Source organism: Macaca thibetana, chromosome 5 (assembly GCF_024542745.1).
Source record: "Macaca thibetana thibetana isolate TM-01 chromosome 5, ASM2454274v1, whole genome shotgun sequence".
In the NCBI taxonomy this organism is placed as follows: domain Eukaryota; kingdom Metazoa; phylum Chordata; class Mammalia; order Primates; family Cercopithecidae; genus Macaca; species Macaca thibetana.
In genome coordinates this window covers 102,218,032-102,244,441 of record NC_065582.1, presented here as the reverse complement: position 1 = coordinate 102,244,441, position 26,410 = coordinate 102,218,032, and the positions used below count along the sequence as shown (strand labels likewise).

At 34.4% G+C, this 26,410-nt stretch overlaps 1 protein-coding gene across 9 annotated transcripts in view; it reads left to right on the top strand.

Annotated features, from left to right (window-relative positions):
- PTPN13 (protein tyrosine phosphatase non-receptor type 13) overlaps positions 1–26,410 on the top strand; it is a 223,872-nt gene that overhangs the window by 87,891 nt on the left and 109,571 nt on the right. For 8 of the 9 annotated variants that reach the window (XM_050790402.1, XM_050790400.1, XM_050790397.1 and 5 more), the window contains exons 6-8: positions 1,151–1,336; positions 5,696–5,783; positions 13,320–13,883. In XM_050790402.1, coding sequence (XP_050646359.1) covers positions 1,151–1,336; positions 5,696–5,783; positions 13,320–13,883 — 838 coding nt within the window. The remainder of the gene's footprint in view (positions 1–1,150; positions 1,337–5,695; positions 5,784–13,319; positions 13,884–26,410) is intronic. The other variant, XM_050790406.1, reaches the window with a different exon arrangement.

Sequence of the window (26,410 nt, the reverse complement as noted above, 5' to 3'; positions counted from 1 at the left end):
AATATAAATTAAAGGGGAAATATAAGCTAGTGTTTTAGGATCAGAAGTCAGAATATTTTAGAAATATTTTAATACTAATTTAAAAGTATTTATTAAGTACCTACCTTGTGTCAGAGACTGTTAGACACTAGGACTGTAGTGACCCATGCCTATGCAGTTTTTTGGAAGGAATAGACAGCTAAACGGCCAATTACAACATAATGCAATAAATGCTATGTTAGAGAAAATGGAGGACGCTATGGAAAACAGAGTTGGGACTTCTGGTTAGGTTTGGAGGATCAGGACAGATTTCTTAAAGGACATTGCATCTAAGCTAACCCTAAAGGATGATATATTAATAATACCCAAATGGATGAGAAGTGGAAGGCTCATAAGAAAGGCATTTGTTTAGACCAAGGTGGATATACCAGTTTAAACTCCCATCAGCTTGGATGTGAGTTTTAATTGCTCCACTCCTTACCAATTCTTGTATTGTTAGTATTTTTATTTTTCACTATTTTATTGTGTGTGTAGTAGCTTCTTTCTGTAGTGGTTTTAATTTACATTTCTTAATAATGATATTGGCCACCCTTTCATATGCTCTTTGGCCATTCAGATATAATATTCTACAAAATACGTTAACGAATAAAAAAACCTCACATTCTGGCTTGTCTGTTTGACCAACATAATTATAATTTATATTTAAATGGTCTTGAGGCATTGCAATATTTTAAATCTCCTTTAAGTTATCAAATTATATTTATACACATTGACTGTATTACATTTAATATAATATTAGGAAACAGTTTATTCCCCCAAATGGTGTGTATGTTTGTGTGTGTGTGTGTGTGTGTACATGTAGTAACTGTTGATCAAAACATTTGAATAAGCCAAGAATTTCACTACTTTACTTTGTACTTTAAAATACCCAGAGTTTTTCTGTACTTCCTGTATAGGGAAGTATAAGTTAACTATCTTCTGCTAATATTTTTTAGACCATAAAAAGGTAAAACACAGTAAGATGCATATGCTTATAAGGAAGGAATTTATTTCCTCCAAGTATGTGAAGCGTGTTTCAGTGTGGTTCCTGTGATTCCTAGAATGATTTGTCTCATTAGAAAGAATATTTACTCACATTTATTAATGTGGCTTTTCCTTTATTTATATTCAGCCTATCAAGCTTGGAGATCATCTCAACAGCATACTGCTTGGAATGTGTGAGGATGTTATTTATGCTCGAGTTTCTGTTCGGACTGTGCTGGATGCTTGCAGTGCCCACATTAGGAATAGCAACTGTGCACCCTCATTTTCCTACGTGAAACACTTGGTAAAACTGGTTCTGGGAAATCTTTCTGGGGTAAGCTACAGTTACAATGGTAAATATAGTCATATTTTTAAAATTGAGTAGATATCACAAAATTTTCTTTAAGGATACTGTATAGGTAGCATTTTCTCAATGAAGACTAGAAATGGAAAATTGAATTTCTTCTTCTAATATAAATTGTTTATTTGAAACAATACTTAAAATTTAGAAGCTCATTGCAATGAGTCTAGATTTTGTGAGAGTTATTCCCAAAAATATCATAGAATAATAGCATGTTTGAGCTGAAAGTATCTCCTCTTGTTTTCTTTCTTAGATCTTTTCCTAAGGAGCTTTTAGCAAATGGTTATACTGTGTACACCTAGAAAAAATGTATTAACATGAAAATGGGTTTTAGAAATATTTAAATGTACTTTCTGTTGCTTTATACCTATTTCATGACCACTCATTTTTCTGGATCTTCTAGGTATTTCCCAAACCTTCTCTACTTTCTTCTCTGAACACTGCTACCTAGTGTATACAGGAAATCCATGCTTGTATCCCTGCCAGATTTCCCCAAGACCCGGACTCTTCTGGTTTTTCTCTTGTTTTGGATATGAAGAATCCCAAGAATAACCAATGCCATATCTTACCTGAAAGTCCCACCTTTGTTCTGCATTTCTAAGGCTGTATTTTATCTTGTTTGCCCTATCTGATCTGGATCTATATTTTATCTGCTCTTATCCTTAGGGTTATAGTCCCAGAGTATTGGTCCCTCTTCCTTGTACAGGTTACAAATTGACCACTGCCACACAGTGTTCTTGTTAGCTTCCTCAGAATTCCTTATCAGTAGGGATTTAGTTCCCATCTTAACCAGGATGTCAGATGGCTGCCAGGAATATATTCAAATTCTGCACAATTTTTCAGTTGATGACAGGCCCAGAGATCTTCTAGACAAATGGTTTGTAAACTCTCCCCCAAGAAACCTTTGAGGTTCTATAGTGAAGGGAAGTGTAGGAAGTAGAGGCTGAATAAATGGAGTTCTTGGTTGCCCATTTTCCCTCTTTAACTGGAGCAGCTCCAGTTTTATTTGATCTGTTTATGTTTCTGCATATGATTTTTTTGGACAAAGGTAAAGCTATTAAAAAATCTTTGAAAACCCTCTGTCCAGACCAACATTTCTCACATTGTTTTCAATATTTTTGTTTTAAAAATTCCTCTATGACCAAAGAAGCTTGAGAAAAAATTATTTAAAGGAAATTCAATGTATTTTCACTGGAGAACTTCTTAGAGCCTTTAATGTACTAGACTATATTACTAACCTTCAAGAAGAATAGACATGTAAATGAAGCATTTCCCAAAATTACTTGGTCTTTGAGGTCTTTTTTTCACAGACATTCTCATAAGGCTAATATTCTTTAAAACTTCACTTTATGGTTAAGGAAACTGATACCCAAACAACTATGGGATTTGAGTTCTCTATTAGTCAGTCCAGGGACTTTTTTATTATACCACACTTTCTCTAAGACTCTTGTGCTGTTTGCTAATTTTACTCCTATAGTAAAATTGTGAGAGATGTTTTTTTCTGTCTTTGAATGAATATTTTTTTTCTGTCTCCATAGAAATTCTATTACCTATCAATAATTGCCCATATTACACATAAAATCTTCATCCCTTTAAGGTTTAGCATTTAGTTCTCATTACTATAGTGGATCTTTGTTGCTCATTTATGTATGAAACCTGTGCTAGGGATTGTAGAAGATAAAAATTGGAATAAAATATTTGATCTAGGCGCTCTTATCTAAAATGCCATAACCATTTGCTTAATTATAAAATGAAAGAAGGCTATAAAAAGATACATAGTAAAAATTTTAACAGCTATGAGAGTTTAAAGGAAAAGGATACAAATTATGGTTGCACTGAAAAATAGCACTTTGTAGCCGAGCATAATGGTGCATGCCTTTAGTCCCAGCTACTCAGGAGGCTGAGGTGGGAGGACCACTTGAGCCTGGGAGGTCAAGGCTATGGTGAGCCATGATTGCACCACTGCAGTCCAACCTAGGCAACAGAGTAAGGCCCTACCTCAAAAAAAATTAAAATTAAAATTAAAAATAGCACTTCGAACTATATCCTGTAGGCTAGATAGAGTAATCTTGGCAGAGGGAAGTGAACCTGGATAAAGGCTGTGAAATGGGAAAACAGGGATGTTTGGGGAACAGTATGGCATGGGGGTGTATCGTGGGGTTATTTAATGGGAGAGAAAAATAGAAGGATCAGTTGGAATCAGCATGTAGATAGCCTCTCTTCACAAAGACAAATTTTTACTAAGTATAATCATGCTCCCCTTACCTTTCTGTTGCTCTTCCTCATCTCCTAGACATCACTGGGTAGAAGTAACTCCAACAGCTACTGTTTTTGAAGTGTTTGTTTACTTTGTGCCAGACACTATGCTAAAGGGTTTATGTGCATTATCACATTATTCATCAAAACAACCTCAATTTAATAGAGATACTTTTATCCTCATTTTAGAGGGCATAAAACTAAGGCTGAGAAAGATTAAATAACTTACACATAGCCACAGATATGGTAAATGACAAAGACATAATTGGAACTGGGGTGTTTCTGACCCCAATGTATTCCTTAAAGCTTTTGTTGTCTCCAGTAGCTGATAGAGTGAGTTAGTCTTTCACTGGTATGAAATTCATTGTAAGTGACCATCATTCTTACTTAAAATTAATTAGCGTGGGGTAAAAGTCAGCAAGCCAGCTTACTTGTCTAGGTTTTTCCACTGATTTAATGTTACAATATTTGGGCCACAGTTTTACTTATCTGCAAAATAGGAATAATATGTATCAATCACCCATATTATCAAACTGTTGTAAAAGTAATTATTTCCATATTAATGAGCTGCTTTGTGGTCCTTAGAAGTTTCTTCGCTATTTCTCCTTTTATTTGTAATATGAGGATAATATTGTCTACCATATGAGGTTGTTTGAGGATTAGATAGCACAAAGCATGTGCCTAGCATATATGTTCAATAAATAATAGTTATTATTAATAGTAACTAACTTCAATGCAGGAATTTTCAAAGATGTGGGATGTTTACTGTCTTTTCAGTCACTGACAGTACAGTATAATCTGGACTAACATCATTCATGCAACTTAAATGATAACATTATTTCAGCAATACTTCCATTTACAAGTCTTCTTATAGGTAGAAAACATAATGCTTGAGCCTTGAATATACTACCTTAAACAGGTTTTTAATCCATACTCCAGCAAGATTCCCTAATGGAGCAATATTAAAACATTTCTGTAGTATGTGCGAGTGTGTGTGTGTAAACAAATATGTATGCATGCTCTTGGTGCTAGATTTAAGTAATTTCTTTTCACCATTCTCTCTTCTTCCATTTATATTGACATTTCTCTTCTAATTGGCCACCAGAATGAAACAGTGATCTGTTCAATTTTTTATCCCTTATAATATGGAGTTTGACCTAATTTGACATACTTTATTTCAAGCAAATACCCTTGGCTAAAGCTATTAAACTTTAAGACTACATTTTGTTTTAATGGGAACTTCAAAGAGCATTGATTTAAATGTGTTATCCCTCAGAGGGTCCATTTAAAGACCTAGCATTTCTCGGCCAGGCATAGTGGATCACGCCTGTAATCCCAGCACTTAGGGGGGTCAAGGCAGGCAGATCACTTGAGGTCAGGAATTCAAGACCAGCCTGGCCAACATGGTGAAACCCTGTCTCTACTAAAAATACAAAAATTAGCTAGGCATGGTGGTGTGCACCAGTAGTCCTAGCTACTCTGGAGGCTGAGGCATGAGAATCACCTGAACCTGGGAGGCAGAGGTTGCAGTGAACCGAGGTCCTTCAACCTGGGTGACAGAGTGAGACTCCATCTCAAAAAAAAAGACTTAGCATTTCTCAAATGTAATTTCTAAAGGGCAAGATCTATAAAATTATTTCTGAAAGTAATTTAAATTCCTGAATTCATAGTTATAACCAGGAGAAAGCTTTATTATACCCAAATTAATGTGATTTTTAAATTATAATCTAACAAGAGTAGTTATTGGTTGGGGAAAGAAGACGACTTCAAGTTTACTGTTTTCAAATAGAACTCGTTTTAACAAGTTTAATCTGATGGTATTTTCTAGTTAGTAGGTTACTCTTCAGTCACTGCTTCTTCCCTTTTAATTTTCTGTAATGAATTGGCCAGCACTGGGCTACATAAATCTTATCCAAGAATACAAATTACCCTACAAATACAATAGGACATAGAGTCTCATTATTTAATATTATATCCTCCAAAAACTGTGTAACTAGTGTCATTCTGTAAACAGTTACTATGAAAACAAAAGGGAGATCCTTTTGTCAAACTTGATTTGTTATTACCTGTGTGCAGACAGACCAGCTTTCCTGTAACAGTGAACAAAAACCTGATCGAAGCCAGGCTATTCGAGATCGATTGCGAGGAAAAGGATTACCAACAGGTAAGAGTATATTAATAGGAAATTTCTAGGCTTAACCTTATCCCATTGTTTTCTTTACAAAAATTATACTTACCTGGCTTTGAAATCTGGTAATTGAGACGATGATTAGAACATAAACGTACAAAGTGGAGTTAGGGAATGGACAAGAATACTAGCTACATTAAAAAATAGCTTCATTAAACTTATACAGAAAATATTATTAATATAGTTAGAATTCCCAGAGTAAATTATTTCCCTTTCCAGTATTGATATATCAATAATAATATTATTTATTTACTTTATCATGGTATTTCATATTAAAAATATTTTATAAAGCATGACTAAATAAACACATGCATATGTTTATGAACATAAACACTAAAACAAGTTTCAGAAAGTTTTTCTTACTGCACTGTGATATTTTGTATCATATTTCTTTTTTTTTTAATGCTAGTAATAACCCACTAAATAGATATTACCATGGAGTTATCAAATACTACCTTAGGTCATGTGTGATACTTAGTAAATACAAACTAATGATGAATAGTGGTTTTCCTATTTGTCAGTAACATTATATAATTATGTATCCTATGATAATTAAATTTACTTTTTAAAAAGAAATGAATGGAAATTTCAGGCCAGGCGAGGTGGCTCATGCCTGTAATCCCAGCACTTTGGGAGGCTGAGGCGGGTGGATCACCTTAGATCAGGGGTTCGAGACCAGCCTGGCCAACATGGTGAAACCCCATCTCTACTGAAAATGCAAAAATTAGCCGGGCATGGTGGCAGGTGCCTGTGATCCCAGCTACTCGGGAGGCTGAGGGAGGAGAATCACTTGAACCCGGGAGGCAGAGATTGCAGTAAGCTGAGATTGCACCACTGCGCTCCAGCCTGGGCAACAAAGAGTGAAACTCTGTCTCAAAAAAAAAAGAAAAGAAAGAAAAGAAAAGAGGTGAATAGAAATTTCAAACACTTGAAATAAAAGTAAATATAATTTTATGTGACAATTTATTTTTCACTGTTAAGTTTCAGGCATGGCTTATTTATAAAATAAACTTTTGATTTTGCTGATTATCTTTGTTCTCTTCTTATCAAGCAATATTGAGAATCACGATAATCTAAACATTAACAAAAATACTTTTTAGATCTTGTCTTAGATCTTGGGGCTAGGTAGAAGTAAATGTACAGGTTACTTAAATATATTCTAATTTATATACTTTAATAAAATAGATGAAAAAGTTAAGAGTTTAATTTAATCAGAACATCAGAGAAAGCTGTCTTATTTAAAACCTATGAGCAACTCTGGTTGTGAAAACTAAACGTAGACCTTAACTATCTGGACCAAATGTTTTGCAGAGTCAGAACTCTCATATCTGAGAGGAAGGAATGTGTAAGTCAAAGAAAAGTAGTAAAATTGTTTCTAAGGGAGTGATTTTGTAATGGTACAGTTAGTTAAGTATCTGTTTTGGTGCTTCCATTGTAATTATTGTGAATAAAGATTATCTTTCTGAAAAGATATTTTAGCTTTCCTTTCATTGGTATAGTAATTTATTTCTGGTTAGATCAGGGTTTTTTTTCTAATACATACGTGATTAGTTTATATGTGGGCCAAAAATACAGTGTGGTGACAACTTTGAAAGTATTTTTAATCCTTTCTTGCAAATATTTCCCTCCTATACTTGTATCCCCATACTGTACTTTTGTCACTTTTTTTTGTAGGTAAAAATCTGTTTATTTTTATAGTATTCTAGGATTTGAGATAGTATATAGTGTAAACTTTGGCACTAACAGTAGCAGCAATTTGTTAATTCATCAAATTTTCGGTCAGTCTCCTATTTTAGAATCGAATAATAACAGAAACTTATAAATGAATGTCAATAGCAAGCTGAAAGAATCTTTTGGGAGATATAATGAACATTTTAATAAGTGGAACATTAGATTTAAAAGACATTGTTGTTTTTCTTATTTATCTTTTTCTATTTTCTCCCTCTCTTTCCTCTCTCCACTTCCCTCTTTTCTTTCCTCTCTCCCTTCCTCCTTTTTATTTGTCTTTCTTGTTATTTCTCTGACCTCTTTCAGCAGTTCCCTACTATCATTTCCTACTACCATTAAGTGGCCATGTTATGTAATTGAAATTTATTTGCTTATTTGTTACTTCTTGATTTAATAACTGTAATGTTGTATTATTAATTTTTGCAGTGTATTTTTTCTAAGAATAAAAAATATTCATATATATTTATTTATGTATATATGACTCCCATTCTATCTCCCTTTCCATTGTGGGTCTGTAGAAAGAAAAAGGGGAGCCTTGAAATATTTATCAAATTAAGGATTATCAAATGCTAACATAGTTTAGATTTTATTACTTTCAATGATTCAGAGGCTTAATGTTTCAGAAATTAATTGTTACAGAGTATTTTAAAGATAGCAATTAAGAGATTTTACTGAGTCTATACCTACTTGGTAACATATTTTAAATAGCAGGTTATTTGTCATTTACATATATACATATATTTGTTTCATAAAGGACATTCATAAAAGTTAAGCTTTCTGGACATGTAGATGCTGGGGATAGGGAAAACCTACTATATTAAGTATATTAGTTTTTATAGGTGTTCAGTGTCTATTTGTTAATTGAACAAGAAAAGGTTTTATGGAAATACTAGATTTTGAAGTGTAATATATTTGTACTATAAATATTTAATAGTTCCATAAAGAAATATGTGAAACTATGGTTTATTTATTTAGCCTATTTTAAACATTAAGTTGTATGCAAAAGAAAAAGAAAACATCTTGGCTCATATTATTAGACCATTTTCTTATTATAACAATAAAAACATCAGAAGTTTTAATTCAGATTTTAATACCTTTTATTTGTAATTTTGTTTTTATAATACTAAGAAAGATTTAGTATTACTGTCTAATAGTTCCTTAGAATTCTTATTATGAATATGCTGTTCTAATACAGATAAGGAAGCATTGACTGTCAGGACTTTACAAAATTAACAGAGAAATCAAATCCTTAAGTAGATTGTTTGTTGATTTTATCCTCTAATAGTCATATTGGAGAATAAAATCTCCCTTATATCTAAACTCAAGAGAATTTGTGAGTGATTACAATTAGTCACTCAGGATAAACCAAATTTTGTTTAATGTTTCTATTTTTTAGTAGAGTTAAAAGTCCTAATACTGAAATAATAGTCTTATTTGGATAAAATATAAGGGAAGAGTATTCCTCAGACCTTCTTAGCCATCACTGCTTTGCACAGTAGTATTGCACAAATGTTCTTTTCATTTACCTTTTACAAATTCGTAAAACCTTATTTTAAGGACAAAATCAATATAAATATACTAATTATAGCCATTACCAGGCAGAAGTATTCAGCAGCTAATAGTCAACTGCATACACTAATTTTAAAAGTTTAAGATTGAAAAAAAATTATCTCTTGAAGAAGTAATTCTTCTAAGACACCTAGGACACTTGGCAGTGCCACTTCTTAACTGTCAATGGTCAAATGCAGCAAAGCAACCTTATGATACATTATTAGTAAAACATTTTCTTCAATGTGCACCAACCCAAAATCTATATGTGGTGATAGCATTAGTTTATTAGGCTCTTGACTACAGTCTTTAATAAAGAAAATGTTAAGATGGACAGTGAGATACAGAATTAGATGGAAAGAAGTATGCAAATTTAGGGATAATGCCTTATACCTAGTGATTTAATTGTTCAGCTCAAATACAATAAAATTCTTTTATCTATAAGTAAATGACCTTAAAAGGTCTCTTCTTATATCTTACCTCCGAGATCTGTCACAGAAGCTAAGGCCTAAACTAGTGGGCTGTCTGTCCCTGCTTTGTTACCTAATATTGCCAATGCTGATAAAATAGCTTCACTGAGCAGAAAGAAATCAAACATTTCCTGCCAAGCTTAAGGTGGAAACTTAAACTATTATTCAGATCAACATGGTGGTGCTTCAGAACTTAGGCATATTAATAATATCATGTTTCTTTCTTTTAAAATGCACTTGTACACATTTGTGAGGACACATGGGGACTTGGGGAGCCTCTTTCAATATTGAAATGTCATTTCGAACTTTACTTCTAGGAGATGTGAATGTCTGAGTCTGGGTGAAGTGAAAGGTGAATGATGGTATCCAGTGTGGGATAATGTTAATCACATATAACAAAAATAGTTAAAACACAGTGTAATTTACAAGGAAGTTTTTTTCAACTTAAATAAATGGCATATGTTCTATTACAAAGACTTTTTATACTCTTGAAATCTTACCCAAGGAATACAAGTATGAAATCTTTTATTTGTAAATAAAGTCTATTTATTGTTTCCCATTTAGCTTTTAGCAAGCTATGCATTCTCCAGAAGGAAAATGCTTAGGGCCATTGCAGTGTTATAGTCAAGCAATAATGTTAATTGAAAATAGGGTGATAGTAGCAGAATTAGAATACATGAAATAATAAGATATCTTTGAGAATGTAAATAGCCATCATTTACTGATGGATTTGATATGGGGATTAAATAAGGTAAAAGATTTAAGGATGGTGCCCATATTTCTGTTTTGAACAATCAGTTGAGTAATTGGGCCATTTATTGTAATAGGAAAGACTGGGGGAGAATGGACAGTTCTGGATGTGGGAAGCAAAAGATCAGTTTTGAGCATGTTGCATTTGAGGGTCTTCTGAAATGTAAGTAGAAGTTTCATTACATATGATTGGAACTCCCAGAGGAGGTCAGTGCTAAGTGTATCAATTGGGAGTTGTCAAGGTATAGATGATATTACTGCCTTGTTAATGGAAGAAATTACATAAAGACAAAGTGAGTAGATGGAATTCTAAAACTGACACCTGAGGAAATCCAACATTTGGATATCTAATAAGGGAAGAAAAACCAAAGACTAAGAATGAGCAGTCTGACAGGTAGGATATATAGGTATATAAAGAGGAAAAGATTGAGTAAAGGATGGTCATCATAACCAGTTGTTACTGAGAAGTACAATATGTATACCAAAATGTCCATCTGATTTGGCAAGCAGAGATCATTGGTCATAACTAATGAGAGTTGCTAATGTATGGAGTAGTTGGAAGCTGATTAAAATGGGTAGAATAATGAATGGGAAGTAAGAAATGGGAGACAGCAGTAGCTAGGGGGAAATGTGGTTAACAGAGGAAGAGTTTTGTTTGGTTTGGCTTGACTATGGGAGATATTAGATTATGTTCACATACTAATGGGAATATTCAATAGAGAGGAAGAATAATGAAAGTATGAGGAGATAGCAACAGAGAATTAACCATAGAAGTAAAGTCTTTGATAAAGCAAAATTGTGAGGGGAGAATCCAGGATACATATTGGGGATTGGCCTTCAACTGGTAGGAAATTTCATCTTTTAAGATGGCAAAGAGAAGAGTAGACATAGTAGGTAGCTCACGCCTGAGATCTCAGCACTTTGGGAGGCTGAGGCGGGCGGATCACGAGGTCAGGAGATGGAGACCATCCTGGCTAACACAGTGAAACCCCGTCTCTACTCAAAATACAAAAGCAAAATTAACATGGCGGCGGGTGCCTGTAGCCCCAGCTACTCGGGAGACTGAGGGAGAATGGCGTGAACCTGGGAGGTGGAGCTTGCAGTGAGCCGAGATCGCGCCACTGCACTCGAGCCTGGGTGACAGAGCAAGACTCAAAAAAAAAAAAAAAAAAAAGAGTAGACATAGGTAGTATAGAATTACTCATGGAAAGATGAGAAAGCCCTCCTCCAACAGCTCTGGTTTTCTTGGAGTTATGACAACAGCATCAGCTAAAAGAGTAGGGAGTTAAGGTAGAAAATGTGAAGAATGAGGAAAAGTGAAACAGTCATTGTGGAAAGTAAACAGACTTACTATTAACACGTGGTGTTGCGTGTACAAAGTGATTGAGTATGAATTTATGGTGTTGCCACATACCCGCTTGTTTGATGTTTTTCCAAGTTTTAACTGCTTTTTGGTAGTCAAGGTAGCAGAATAAGGCAGATGGTTGAGTTCATCTATCTGGTTTATGATCCTTGAATCCTTTCCATTCTTTTTTTTTAAAATATAATGTGTTCTATCAATTTTCAAGAATATGTCTGTTCTCTATTCAATAAAATTTTAAATTAATGAGTTCCGAATGTGGTTTAAGAATATAACTTACCCCTAAAATAATGTAACACAGACATATGTTTATCAGTTTTCAAATTATCTTAAGTTAGAAGCTGGAGTCTGTGACAATATGTGTTTGGATGTGGTATGGTATATTTCTTGGTGTTCTTTATTTGATGTGCCCAAAATATAGATGTTATCCTTATTTACACTTCAGTAGATTCATGGGAAGATGAGGTACAATAAAAGCACAATGTTTTAATCTTATGCTTAAGCAATTATTTGCTGCCATTCTGAAATGAATTCACTTTTTAAAGATTTTTTAAGGTAAAATTTGTGTTCAGAGAATTAAAGCTTATAGTTGTTACACCACAGAGGCAATTGATGTCTTTAAATAAATTAACAAGCAATTTATTATTACTAAGAAGGTTTTAGTCATTATTTTATATTGTATAGCAGATAGATTATCGAAAAGATCACAGAAGGTAGCACAGGAAATCTTCAGTGTTTATGGGCTATTGAGTTAGTAACTATAAAGTATTTACCCACATTTCTTTTTTCAGTAGTGGACATATATATGATTTTTTGTTGAATCTATGGATTCACAAAATTACTGGATGGACATTTTTGATATGTGTCACATTTATAGACTACTGCCTTTAAAAAAAAGTAAAATGACTACTGATTTTAACTACCTCAGGAACTAAAGAATAAGAGTTGGTACTTTATTACAAATGGCAAATAATGGTAAATTATGTTCTAGAGGAAAAAACTTTTTTAGTGCATGAGGGTCTGCCATGGAAACATTAAGTTTCTTTCATAACTTAAACACAATCAAATTATTTGGATTTCAAACACAATAAAGTTTTCTGAAAACGTATCTAATTATAATAAAATTGTGATACTTAAGAATTCCAAATGTTACAATCCTGTTTCCATCCAGAATATAGCAAGTATTCTTTGTTTCTTCCTTAAATGTATTTATTTAAAAGATTGGAATATACCTGGGCTTTATAGTGATATGACATAATGTTTGAGTTATACCTGTAGAAGTTAAAGTAGTTCACTATACATTCCATTATTGCCTCAAATCATTTCTTGGATAGTGAACATTCTTCCAAACTGGATAGTTGTCTGCTTTTTAAAACCAAATAATTCACATTTGATGAATAGAAAATAATACCACTCAAAAATGTCAGTTCAGTATATTGATTTTATTAGATAAGAGACGATGAACTACGAAAAGTTATGCAAACATAGCATCTCTTTCCTCTTCCACTATCACCATCACCACCATACCATTTCATCTCTGATCTTCCATTTGGAACATTTAGGAAATTGCCACCACTTTCATTGTCAATAGTGGATTACATTTCCATTTATTTTCTAAAAATTCTGTGCATACATGACAGATTCTTATCATTCCAGGGAGAAGCTCTACTTCTGATGTACTAGACATACAAAAGGCTCCACTCTCTCATCAGACCTTTCTTAACAAAGGGCTTAGTAAATCTATGGGATTTCTGTCCATCAGAGATACACAAGATGAGGAGGATTATTTCAAGGACATTTTATCAGATAATTCTGGACATGAAGATTCTGAAAATACATGCTCCCCTTACCAGTTCAAAACTAGTGGCCCAGAAAAAAAACCCATCCCTGGCATTGATGTGCTTCCTAAGAAGAAGATCTGGGCTTCATCCATGGACTTGCTTTGTACAGCTGACAGAGACTTCTCTTCAGGAGAGACTGCCACATATCGTCGTTGTCACCCTGAGGCAGTAACAGTGCGGACTTCAACCACTCCTAGAAAAAAGGAGGCAAGATACTCAGATGGAAGTATAGCCTTGGATATCTTTGGCCCTCAGAAAATGGATCCAATATATCACACTCGAGAATTGCCCACCTCCTCAGCAATATCAAGTGCTTTGGACCGAATCCGAGAGAGACAAAAGAAACTTCAGGTTCTGAGAGAAGCCATGAATGTAGAAGGTTAGTAATTTTGTGCATGTTTGAGAGAGAATTGAAGTATTTTAAGTGTTTTTTCAAAATAAAGAAGGGTTATTAAATTATTCCACAAGTCTTATTTTCACTGCCAAACATTTGTACCCTGGTTAATCTCGTACTTCTCTCAAAACCCTAATTGAAGCACTCTGCTTCCACAAAGTCATCCCTAATAAGCATGCCCAGTCATGTTATAGTCTCTCAATATTTGGGGTACCATATTTTTAGATTGTAAGCTTCTCAAAGGCAGGGGGTATATTTTCTACTTCTTTTTGCTTAAGTTCTGCAGCGTACCATCTACCATGCACTATCTCATGGGAAGCTTCAGTAAATAACTGGTTTGTGGAAATAGAAAGCAGTTCATCAAAGTCAGCAGTGCTAGAGAACCTGAATAGCATGGTTATGGTGCATTGCTTCTCAAACCACCAGCTTCAAATTGCAAATTTTGGGGTGCAACTGTAGAAGATTATAGTTTACTTTGTCTGGAATAAAGTTTTGAATCTATACGTTTTGAATCATAGTACATTTTAGGTTTACAGAGTCAGCCTAGGTTTGAATTAGTTCCTCCATTGGTAACTATGTGGTGTTTACTTGGGCTTCATCTCTCCAAGTCTAAATTACCCTATCTACAAAATGGGCTTCTCAAAGTAGGTTAATTAGGTAATGAATGTAAAGTGATTAATATTACATTATTAGTGTGAGTAATATAAAAATAACTTTATAAGTGGTAAATTCTTATTCTAGGGGAAAACTGTTTCAAAAATACTTGATTTCACACACAAAACTCAATATGTTGATTGGAGTAAAATTATGTCCAAGACACATGGATAGAGGCTATTTTCAGTATAAATAGTTGTGACATATAGATAGAGGCTATTTTTAGTATAACTATAAGCAAGAGAAAAGAAGAGAGAATTTTTAATCTAATTCTGTACATTTTTTAAGATTTGAGTTTTATAACTGCCCTTGCTTCCTAGACAAATCCTAGGACATAGCTGACTAAAGACAACTTTAAGATGCTTTCTAGTTCAAAGAAAAGAATGACATAATTAAGGGTCATATTTATTTTTAAGGTCATTGTTCTAGTGTAATTTTTTTATTCATACATTTCCTTTAAAGTACTCTAAAGGTCTGTTGCCCTGTTACTTAAGTTTTAAGCATAGCTCTGGAGCTGAACATACTTTCTGAGTTTTGCTTTACTTCGAGTAAAAGAAGCTTTGCATTTTTTTTTTCAATTTCAGGAATTGAAAATTAGTAAAGAGTTTGAAATTATGGAGGAAATTATTGAATACTTAATTTATATGGGTTCCTATATAGCATGAATTTTTCAAAAACATTAGCCAACTTTATGAGATGGTTACATATAATCTTGATCAAAAACTTTCAAGGATAGGAAGTAAAATTTTAGAAATGTGTATTATACACCACTTCACAACTTTTGGAATTGTGATAGCAAAGAGATTAGGCACTTTCTATGGTTTAAAAGAAAAATCTCCTTTTTTATGTTGTACAACAGCTAGTATATGAACATTAATTTAGTCTGACCTTCTGTCGAACATGTCATCATGGAAACAATTATATGAAGAAATCTTGTCCATTGTGGGGAAAAAAAACCCTTCAATGATTCAAATAAATAAAACCGTTACAGTTTTGAAATAGAAATAATGAAGGTATGTACCAATCTAGATGAATATTTCTAACATTTGAAAGGCTGAGTAGTATCTTTTTTTATTGTGAATATTAAAAATGAAATTATAGGCCAGGCATGGTGGGTCACACCTGTAATCCTAGCACTTTTGGAGGTCAAGGTTGGAGAACTGCTTGAAGTCAGAAGTTTAAGACCAGTCTGGGCAACATAGCAAGACCTCATATCTACAAAAAAATTTTTAAATTATCCAGGTGTGGTGGTGCACACCTGTAGTTCCAGCTACTCGGGAGGCTGAGGTGGGAGGATCACTTGAGCCGAGAAGTTCAAAGCTGCAGTGTTGTGTCCTCATGCCACTGCACTCCAGACAGGCCAACAAAATGAGACCCTGTCTCTAATGATAGTAATAATAAAATTGGCCAGGCACGGTGGCTCATGCCTGTAATCCCAGCACTTTGGCAGGCTGAGGCGAGCGGATCACCTGAGGTCAGGAGTTCGAAACCAGCCTCAAAACATGGAGAAACCCCATCTCTACAAAAAAAAAAATACAAAAATTAGCCAGGCATGGTGGCACATGCCTGTAATCCCAGCTACTTGGGAGGCTGAGACAGGAGAATCACTTGAACCCAGGAGGCAGAGGTTGCGGTGAGCCAAGATCACACCATTGCACTCCAGCCTGGGCAACAAGAGCGAAACTCTGTCTCAAATAAAAATAATTATTATAATTTCTAATTTTTTTCTGTGTGATCTAAGTTTCAGAATATTCCTTGTCTTAATATTTGGTAAATTAGTAGTAATGTGAATTAGCAAAGCTTGAAATTTTTTTTTTTTACACTTGAACGTTGCTTTGAGAGTTAAACAAGAAAAACATCAAACATTAATGGAAACATATTTAATCTGTTAAATTATACCATAATAGTCTATTTAATATATTTCATTTATTTTTCATTACCAATAACAAAATGTATTAGACTATTGTACCATATGATTCTATTATCTTCTCAGATCATGTGTATGCACATGTGTGTAAGTGTTAAGGAAACTCAGACCATCTTATTTCTACATATACTTTTATATCTGCAAAGATGATACATAATTCTTGTAGAGCCTTATTTGTTCAAAAGGTAATTACGTATTTGATACATCATTTTCAGATTTAGAAATTTTGTATTTGTTATAGGATGCACAAACAAAAGAAAAGCTTTTTTTTTTTTTTTGAGACGGAGTCTTGCTCTGTCGCCCAGGCTGGAGTGCAGTAGCCAGATCTCAGCTCACTGCAGGCTCCGCCTCCCGGGTTCACGCCATTCTCCTGACTCAGCCTCCTGAGTAGCTGGGACTACAGGCACCCGCCACCTCGCCCGGCTAGTTTTTTGTATTTTTAGTAGAGACGGGGTTTCACCGTGTTAGCCAGGATGGTCTCGATCTCCTGACCTCGTGATCTGCCCGTCTCGGCCTCCCAAAGTGCTGGGATTACAAGCTTGAGCCACCACGCCCGGCAAGAAAAGCTTTTTTAAAAAAAAATGTGCTTTGAATTGTTTGATATAGGACAATCCTGAAATCTTTTTAACCAGGGTTTTCAAAAGCATTTGCTCTCATGAAGAACCTACCCATTATTCCCCCAGAGGTTATTTTACAACCCAGTTAAACAAACACCTAAAAATGTTGGATTATTATGGAAATACACTACCTTAAATCTCCACTATTATATAGTAACTTGAAAGCAGCAATAAATTATGTTTGCTTTAGACTACAAGCGTTAATCAACAGGAATGTTAGAGGTTTAGAATTCAAAAGCACTAATTCTTACTAGTTATTTAGTTGAGTAACCTGCTGGTCTTATGCTTTCATTTTTCTAAAGGTGAGGTAATTTATGTTGCAAACAAGGCCAGGCGCGGTGGCTCACGCCTGTAATCCCAACACTTTGGGAGGCCAAGGCGGGCGGATCACAGGTCAGGAGATCAAGACCATCCTGGCTAACACGGTGAAACCCCGTCTCTACTAAAAATACAAAAATTAGCCGGGTGTGGTGGTACATGCCTGTAGTCCCAGCTACTCAGGAGGCTGAGGCAGGAGAATCACTTGAACCCAGGAGGTGGAGGTTGCAGTGAGCCGAGATTGTGCCATTGCACTGCAGCCTGGGTGACAGAGCAAGACTCCATCTCAGAAAAAGCAAAAAAAAAAACAAAGATATGCAAGCAAACGTGCAGATTGGTAATAGGAAGATTTTAGCTACTATACAAAAAAAAAATAATAGAAAATCATATAAATCCCATTTTTCTCATTTAATTCTCATGAGAGACAGGCTTCACAGATCCCTTTTATATGTGATAAATCAAGCAGAACTGTAAATATCATTAATGTACACATTTTATTGTACACATTTCTTTCTTAAAATATTTGTGTTTTAAAAGTTAAATGTTTTCTACAATTTTTGTGATCTTTAAATTTGGCAGCTGCTAATGGGTTTCAGTAATTATAGAATTAGAAGAGGTCTTAGAGCACATGTTATCCAAACATATTCTTGGGCTTGTGGAGATTTAATAACATACCCAAGATCACATAATGAGTTAATGATAGAGTTTTATTATTTCAGAGATTGTAGATTTTCATCATGGATTTTCAGAATATCAGTCTTAAGGATTTTCCACTACATGTGACTTAAAAAAAAAAAAAAAAAAAAAAGATGTATTCCCACATTCCTTGAGCTGATATAATAATTGGAAGAAACAAATTGCTAAATTTTATTTTTTTTCTTTGGGTGTGCAAGGAGGGTTGTTGAGTTAATAAGAAAGTTTTGTCCTCCAACCTCTGATACATAGCTTTTTCCTTAACCCATGCCCCATTCTCTTCAAAGGATCCTTTACCCAAATAATCTCCTCAGCATTTCCTCAGCTAACAACATCAACCAGCTAACTAGCACAGGAGACACCAGACCTTCAAATCATGAGATTTCTAAGTGGAAGGAATCTGGATACCATTTAAACCAAACATCTCATTTTCAGAGGTCCAGAGAAGTAGACTAGTTTGCCAAAGGAGATACATAATTCATAATTCATAACAGAGCTGTATTTTGAATCCAAGTCTCTAGAGCCCAATTATAGGATTCTTCCACTCTGCTGTCCTGATTTAGAGAAGAGACCAGAAACATGTCAGATACATGATTGAAAAGATGTTGTTACTGCCTGGGACACTGGACATTCAACTAACTGCCTACCAAGTACCTTAAGTCTCTCCTTAACAAAATTATATAGTTTTTAATACAGCAAAACAAGATAGTGTTATGAAAGAAAGGCTAAAAATGAGGCACTTTTGGTTCTTCATTAAACCATACAGTGCAGGAGTTAAGCTGGAACTCCATTATGTCATCTATTGTAGTAGATAGTATTTTGGTGGGATTCTACTATTGTCGGATCTTTAAGGCAGCTAATCCTATGGCTGACCAGATAGACCATAAATTATCAAAAAGCAGTGATTGACATTAAGTGGTCTGATTTCTTTGGGAACAAAATGAGATAGGAACAAAGAAGATCTCAAGAAAGAAATTGTAGTTGATATTGAAAACGTGTAAGTAGAAGATTATTACTGTGATTATTAAGTTAACAACTTTTCAGATAGTTCTCCACATATGTAAAGCAGTACGAAAGGGGCAGGAAGAAACATAACTTAGTTTTCTCTTGTGAAAACTAGTTTTAAAATTTGATGTTGCTCTTTTTTACTTCATTCTTTTAATTCTACTTTTTTTCACCTCAGCACAGGACTATCTAATTCTCTTCTTTTTTCTCAGTATTTTATTTTCTACCTCTTCAACTCCATCCCAAGATCTGAGTAGTTGTTTGTTTTCTAATAAGAGTATCTGACAAATGTCTCTTTCTCTCTTTCTTGTAATGTGATTACCATACACGCCCTATCCATTGCTCTGTGGGTTGGCAGTAGATTCCTGATTATGAGAGATTGACTTGGAACCAGTACTGTGAGTATAGTATGAGCAGTACTCCCACACCCTGGGTGGGGATCATGAATAGCATTTGGCTTCCAACAGTTGCAACTCCTCTGCATTCTGCACAATACTAGAAAGGAAAGTATGAAGAACAGATACAACTAATTTCTACGAAAGTGGTTATGGTTAAGTGTTATTTGTTTAATGGGTTGTTAATCAACCTAGTTCACATCAAAATGAAATATTGTTTTCTTCCTTCTAGTAGTGTGATCTCTGGTCCTAGTCTAGTTTTGCTATCCTGTGACTGCCCTGTGAACACAGCTTAGACTCTGTGTTGTGCAACTAGAATATGTAAACACTCAAGTATGGGAACCCATTCTCATTTGAGGAACCTTAATGTTTCATTTTAGAAGACTGAATTTAAAAGTTTACATTCTTATAGTTACACTTAACAAAAGCAAAGGGATGAATTTATAAGTGTGTGAGTTCAAGTATTATATGTGGTACTTTTAGTATTTATAATTTCATGGAGAGTTATATATTTTTCCAAAACTTATTTTTCTTTTTTAAATTCCAAAACTAGTAAGGATGAACTATTTTAATTTTTACTACTTTACTGTATTTCTCTTTGAATAGCAAGAAAAAAATGATTATTATTTAAGTTACTCCATGAGCTAAAATAAATAATTTTAATATTCAGTTTCTATTTTATTTATATCAGTTCCACAGAAGTGAATGAGAAGCAGGGATTTTCTGTAATATTGGTCAAATATCACATGTATTTCAGGCATTAATGATTTAATTACTAGATTAAGAAAACTGAAGTATTAGATTATAAATGAGATGCAAATATATTTTGGGTCTCTGAATTATAATGTAGATAGAATCAATGTCTTAGAAAAGAAGTGTCTATTGTGTTTCTATGGCTGGATTTTAAAGAGATTTGTAATTTAGACCAGTATTGTCCAACAGAATTTCTTCAATGGAGGAAATATTCTACATTTGCACAGTCCAACTCAGTAGCTACTAGCTACATGTGACTATGGAGCACTTGCAATGTAGGTAGTGCAGCTGAGGAACTGAATATTTTATTTAAACTTACATAGTTACATGTGGCTAGTAGTCACCATATTGGACAGTGCATCTTTAGACTATTCCCATATGACATTAGGTCAGTATAAAATACCAACAATCAGTTGAGAAAAGACCGGTTTTAGAACCATTTGGGAGAAGGTGAGCAATAAATCGTTATTTAGTTTAAGAATACAACTGAGAATATATATTTACTTCTCTTCTTTTGGATTATCCAAGTGGAAAAATAAAATTACATTTTTAAATACTAGAGAAAATTGAAGGTCAAACCAATACAGACTTTCCAGTGTCTGTATTCATGATAACGTGAGATCAGAGTTCACAGAAATAATACGCTCCTTTATTGGAAATGAGAGACCTAATTTAAATCTACCCATAGCATGGTTCACATAGACCCAGTTTGGCTTTGACATGCACTCTAAGGACAGACTGATATGTCTTAAGAAAGATTGAAAATTGATCTTACTAACAATGGACATCATCACATTTTTTAAGACCCAGCAATTTTAAACAAGTGTTTCCTCATTTCATCGCAGTCCCCTTGTCTCTCCATTTGTCTCTCTGCCATGCAAGTTTGAATACGTTTATTCTCTGCTGTCAGCCATTTACCAATGTTCCATCACCTGAACAGGATAAAATTCTAGCTCCTTGGATCATCATCCTTAAGGTTCCCCATGATTGTATCTCTCACATCATCTTTTAGCATTTCCCATATCACACCTCACACTATCATTCTCTCCCTTTCTCTGTCTCTCCCTCCCTCCCTTTTTCTTTCTCTCCTCCCCACTCCCTTCCTTCTTACTCTTTTACCCTCTTTTCCTCCCTCCCTGCCTCCCCAGCTCTGAATTTGTGTGTATGTAGAGAAAAGAAATACACACACACACACACACATAAACACACACGTGTGTGGATGGATGGATGATTGATTGATTGATTGATTGATTGATCTACCTACCTACTTACCTACCTACCTATTTATAGACCATTTTATATTTCCTTGCCTTTATTCACACAGCAATCTGCCTTAAGACTCAAAGCTTTCGGACATTGGTGTTTCAGGAATCTTTCTCTCACCTTCCTAGTTTAGGATGATGATGGGCTGTTTTTCTTTCAGGAACTTGTCTTTCCTCCTACAGACCTGGAAAATTTGGCCTGGTCTAATTCATAGCTGTATCCTTAGCATCTGCCACTACACCTGACATATAATAGGTACTCAGTAAGTGTTAATATAAACGGAGTGTTACAATGTGGCTATTAAAGTATTTTAATATATGCAGTGGTGCTATTTCAGATAATGGGTTACAACAATATTCTCTGGCAAGTTATACATATAGTGAGAAGAAATCATACCTCCTCTTCCTCTGCTTTGTCCAACTCTAAGAGTAAACTCACATACTTTTCACATATAACCTGAACAACCAACAGAGAATGTAATTGATTTCCTGTTGAACTCTGTACTCTTTGAAAGTTTTGAAAAGGACAATGAAGTCACAGTGAATTCTTGAAGATTCTGGAAGAATGATACAGTGAGCCTAGCCCACATCACAGCCCAGCTATGTGGCTACTGTATCACACAAGACCCCTAGAGAAGGAGGTGGAAACTGTTCATTCTTTTTGATATCCCTACTCTGCATATATTTTAGATCTATAGAGTGACTAACAGTTTATGGAGCATTTCTCCATACATCTTTCCTTCCTTACATACATTCACACTTGTATGAGCTTTGTTCACCCAGGTTAAAAATTTTATTCATTATGTCTAGCTCTCAAGGGATTTAGAACATATTCTATTGATTGCAGTGTGGTGTAATATGGAATACAGTAGACTAGTAAACACATAAAAAAGACAGTCGCTAATCTCCCAAAATTATTCTCCCATAAAGGAAGCATAGAAAATAACACTTAATGTATGAGTACATAATATTGTTACTGTGTTTTTTGCTTTGTTTGGAAATTGAAATATTTTGTTAGGACCCAAATCCTTAAAAATGTGGGATTTTAAAAAATGTTTTATAGTTCTGCACTACAAAAGCAGTCATTTTATTTCTCTTCGAAACTTGTATCTGTAATTAGGGTCATGTATTAAAGGTAAAGAAATGTCAAGGTAAAAGTGGTTATTTAATTCTTGTTGCAATTGGCTGAGTCTCACTTTCTGCATATTACTTGTCTGAGCTTGAATATGTATCACTTGTAAATGGTGTTTCTAGATTACAATTTATGCTGGCTTAGATTCATTTTAATGTGAAAATTGTAGACTTGAATGTTTCATTTGAAATAGCTTTATATAATCCCAGAATATTATGCAGGTCTTCATAATCCAAGTCTGATCTCCTAAACATTTAAACTCTAGTGTACATGATCACATGCCACAACTTTGTATGATAAAAGTGCTAATTGTGTTAAGTGGTGGCAGAAATTGACACTCTTAGTTGTCAAGAACTTATGGCAAAACACACTTGCCTGTTGAAAAACTGCTTTTCATTGTTGCTGTATAAATGGCATCAATATAATAGAGTCACTGTGAATTTTGTTCAGAGGACAAGATTACAGGTAAAGGCTAATAAAATATTTGTTAAGTTTTTATACCTCATATTCTGACAAAAAGTATACTTTTAATTATGGTAAAATAGTGCTAGAGATGAAAGGGTATCTTCTAATTTCAGAGTATATGTGATTATAGAATCTGTATAACTAGACTGCTGTCCAAATCTCAATTCTTTGTTTTCTGTATTTTCTTGAGACAGGGTCTCGCTCTGTTTCCTAGGCTAGAGTGCAGTGGCATCGTCTTAGCTCACTGCAACCTCTGCCTCCTGGGCTCAAGCAATTCTCTTGCCTCAGCCTGCCAAGTAGCTAGGACTACAAGCATGTGCCACCACGCCTGCTTTTTTTTTTTTTTTTTTTTTTTTTTTTTGGAGAGATGGAGTTTCACCATGTTGCCCAGGCTGGTCTCAAACTCCTGGGCTCGATCGGTCCACCTGCCTCAGCCTCCCAAAGTGCTGGGATTACAGGCATAATCCAATATGATGGCCCAAATCTTAATTCTTTAAGCCATTCTTCATTAGTCCTTATTCTTTTCATTCTTTCATGACTATTCTACAAAATGGTTTTGGAGAGAATATATTGATATAAGTTTTATGTGTTTGTGTACATTTATTTACACACACCCTATTTGGTACTTCTTTTTGGGGGACATCACATTTGGTGACGTAAAACCTAGGCTGATTTTACCCTCCCATTTGCTCTTTTCTTATTAATATTTCTAACACTGTGATCTTTTGCTGAAACTTCATTTTCTGTAACTGAAAACTAAGTACTCATAGGAAGTCAAAAAGAAGGAAATTGTCTAGTAAAATAAGGAATAATTATGATTCTGAATGGACCCTAGTACACTAATTTTTACATTGTAGACTTCATTTAGATATTTACTAGCTGAGAAAAGAAATTTGCAAACCAACAAATTAGATATTGAGACTAATTTCAACCCCACAAAAGGCAAATAAATTCAATTTGACAACTGTAATGGTGAAAGCTTAAAATTTTGCCATTACAGTTATAACATTGCAATGAAGGTGGCTACATGTGCATTTTATAAAATGTGTATTGGTTATTCTAATAGGTCCGTTGCACATGATTCAAGAATTTTGGCATTCAGAAAACTTTGTAATATTCTGGCCAGGCGCGGTGGCTTACGCCTGTAATCCCAGCACTTTGGGAGGCCGAGGCGGGCGGATCATGAGGCCAGGAGATCAAGACCATCCTGGCAAACATGGTGAAACCCCATGTCTACTAAAATTACAAAAAAAAAAAAAAAAGTAGCCGGGCGTGCTGGCGGGCGCCTGTAGTCCCAGCTACTCGGGAGGCTGAGGCAGGAGAATGGCATGAACCTGGGGGGCAGAGCTTGCGCCACTGCACTCCAGCCTGGGTGACAGAGCGAGACTCCGTGTCAAAAAAAAGAAAAAAGAAAATTTTGTAATATTCTGTAAGTATGTAGAAGCATCCTTTTGGTTTAAAAAAATCATAATAATAACCTGATACTTTCTAGTTTAACTACCAGCCAGGTTTTGTTGGTACTGGGAAATGGGTACATGAAGATTCATCATACTCTTTATTTTTGTGTCTGTTTAGAAGTTTCCACATACACAATTTTTTGAAAATCACCCGATTAATACCACATTCCTGGGATCTGTACCAAATCTAAAGTGCTGGAATTATACACTCAAAAATAGAAAACATGTTTGTGTGTCTGAATCCTCTAAAAAGAAAAATAGTTAATAATGTTAGCATACCTCATTTATAATTAGATATTACCTCTCTTCAGCAGACCAGAACAGAAGAAGAAAACCACTTTTATCTGGTTAGTGCCTACTAGATACCTTTATGTGCAGGTCATCTCAGAGAACCAAGAAATGTTTCTGCTCAGATGACCTGTAAACATGGAAAATGTGCCTCTCCATATATACCACTGCAAGACTCTCTTGGTAAAGAATATGTACTTTCATAACAACACCTGAAAACGTTAAATTGATTATTCAGAAATTTTTCAAGACACACTTCAGAACATAAGAAGCTCACAAAAAAGATTCTTACTACTTCAGTTAACATAGATACACCCACCCCTACCTCAGTATTAGAAGAAAAAGAAAAAAGTCTTTCTACCCCTAATAGGCAAAGCAAGTTATCCTATTTGTGTTTTGGAGTACCAGTGCTCTATTATTATAAAACAGTAAAGTATCATAAGGTAATAACCTCCTCCCCGAAGGTATATTACTGAAAACATTTACAGACCAATAGTTCATCAAGGGAAAATGATTTATTATGTTTTTAAGAATGGTTAGTCAAAGTTGCGTTTATTTGTCTTACAGAAGGAACCCAGAGATTGAAAAAAGTGTATTAGTAGTGTCAGAGTAAACTGAAGAAAAAAGAAAATAAAACATAGGGTAGTAGTAAGGGTGAGGAAATATGGATATGTGAAACAATATGAGAACAATTATAAAGTACCACCAAAGAATGGAAATTCAGATTAAAATTTATTTATGATGTTACAGCCACTTTGCAAAAATAGTTGTGAAACAATAAATTCATTTATTACTTAATATGGGGTGTGAAATTGTAACAAGGTGTAACATCCAATTGACTAAAAGTTATTTACTCAGTTTATTGAATAGGTTTATTGTGACTTCTACTTTTCTCTGTAAGATATTAAAACCATACTGCCTGTTTAGATTTGGTTCTTATCCATGGCCTTATTGGTCTTACTGTCCTGTGTGTTGCAATTCCAGGTTTGCAGTTTGGTTAAGTTTTTTTGGAAAATTTCCTTAAAAATTTAGCATGAGGATTCTGTAACAATAAAACAAATGTACTTTGGTGTTCCTTGAAAATAGCAGTTCTTCCTAAGTAAAAATATAACTTGTATATAATGTACCATATTCATTCAATTTAAATTAGTATTAAATAAAATTATTGTTTTCCATCTTCTATAGTCCTTTCAGATTACATTCATAGTAAGCCAGAGGATTATTTTAAATTGTTTAGTTTACCATAAGACTTTCCTGTGATAGGATGCAATCATTTAGGAAAAAAAGTACTGGTAAATACCTTGATTTTTCAGTTTTAAAACTCAATTGTTGTATTATTGATATTTCTGTTCACCATACCCAAAGCTAGACAAGTCAAGTATGCAATATTACTCCTAGTTCTCCAAGTAAACATTATCCTAGAAGCAGTGCAGAACTTTCTCTCCATGGAGTCTGTGGCCAGTCATCTATACTTCTCGCATTTATTTAAAGCTTTGTCTCAACATGACTTATCCTTTCTGGGGCATAACCTCTCAATTTCCAGTTC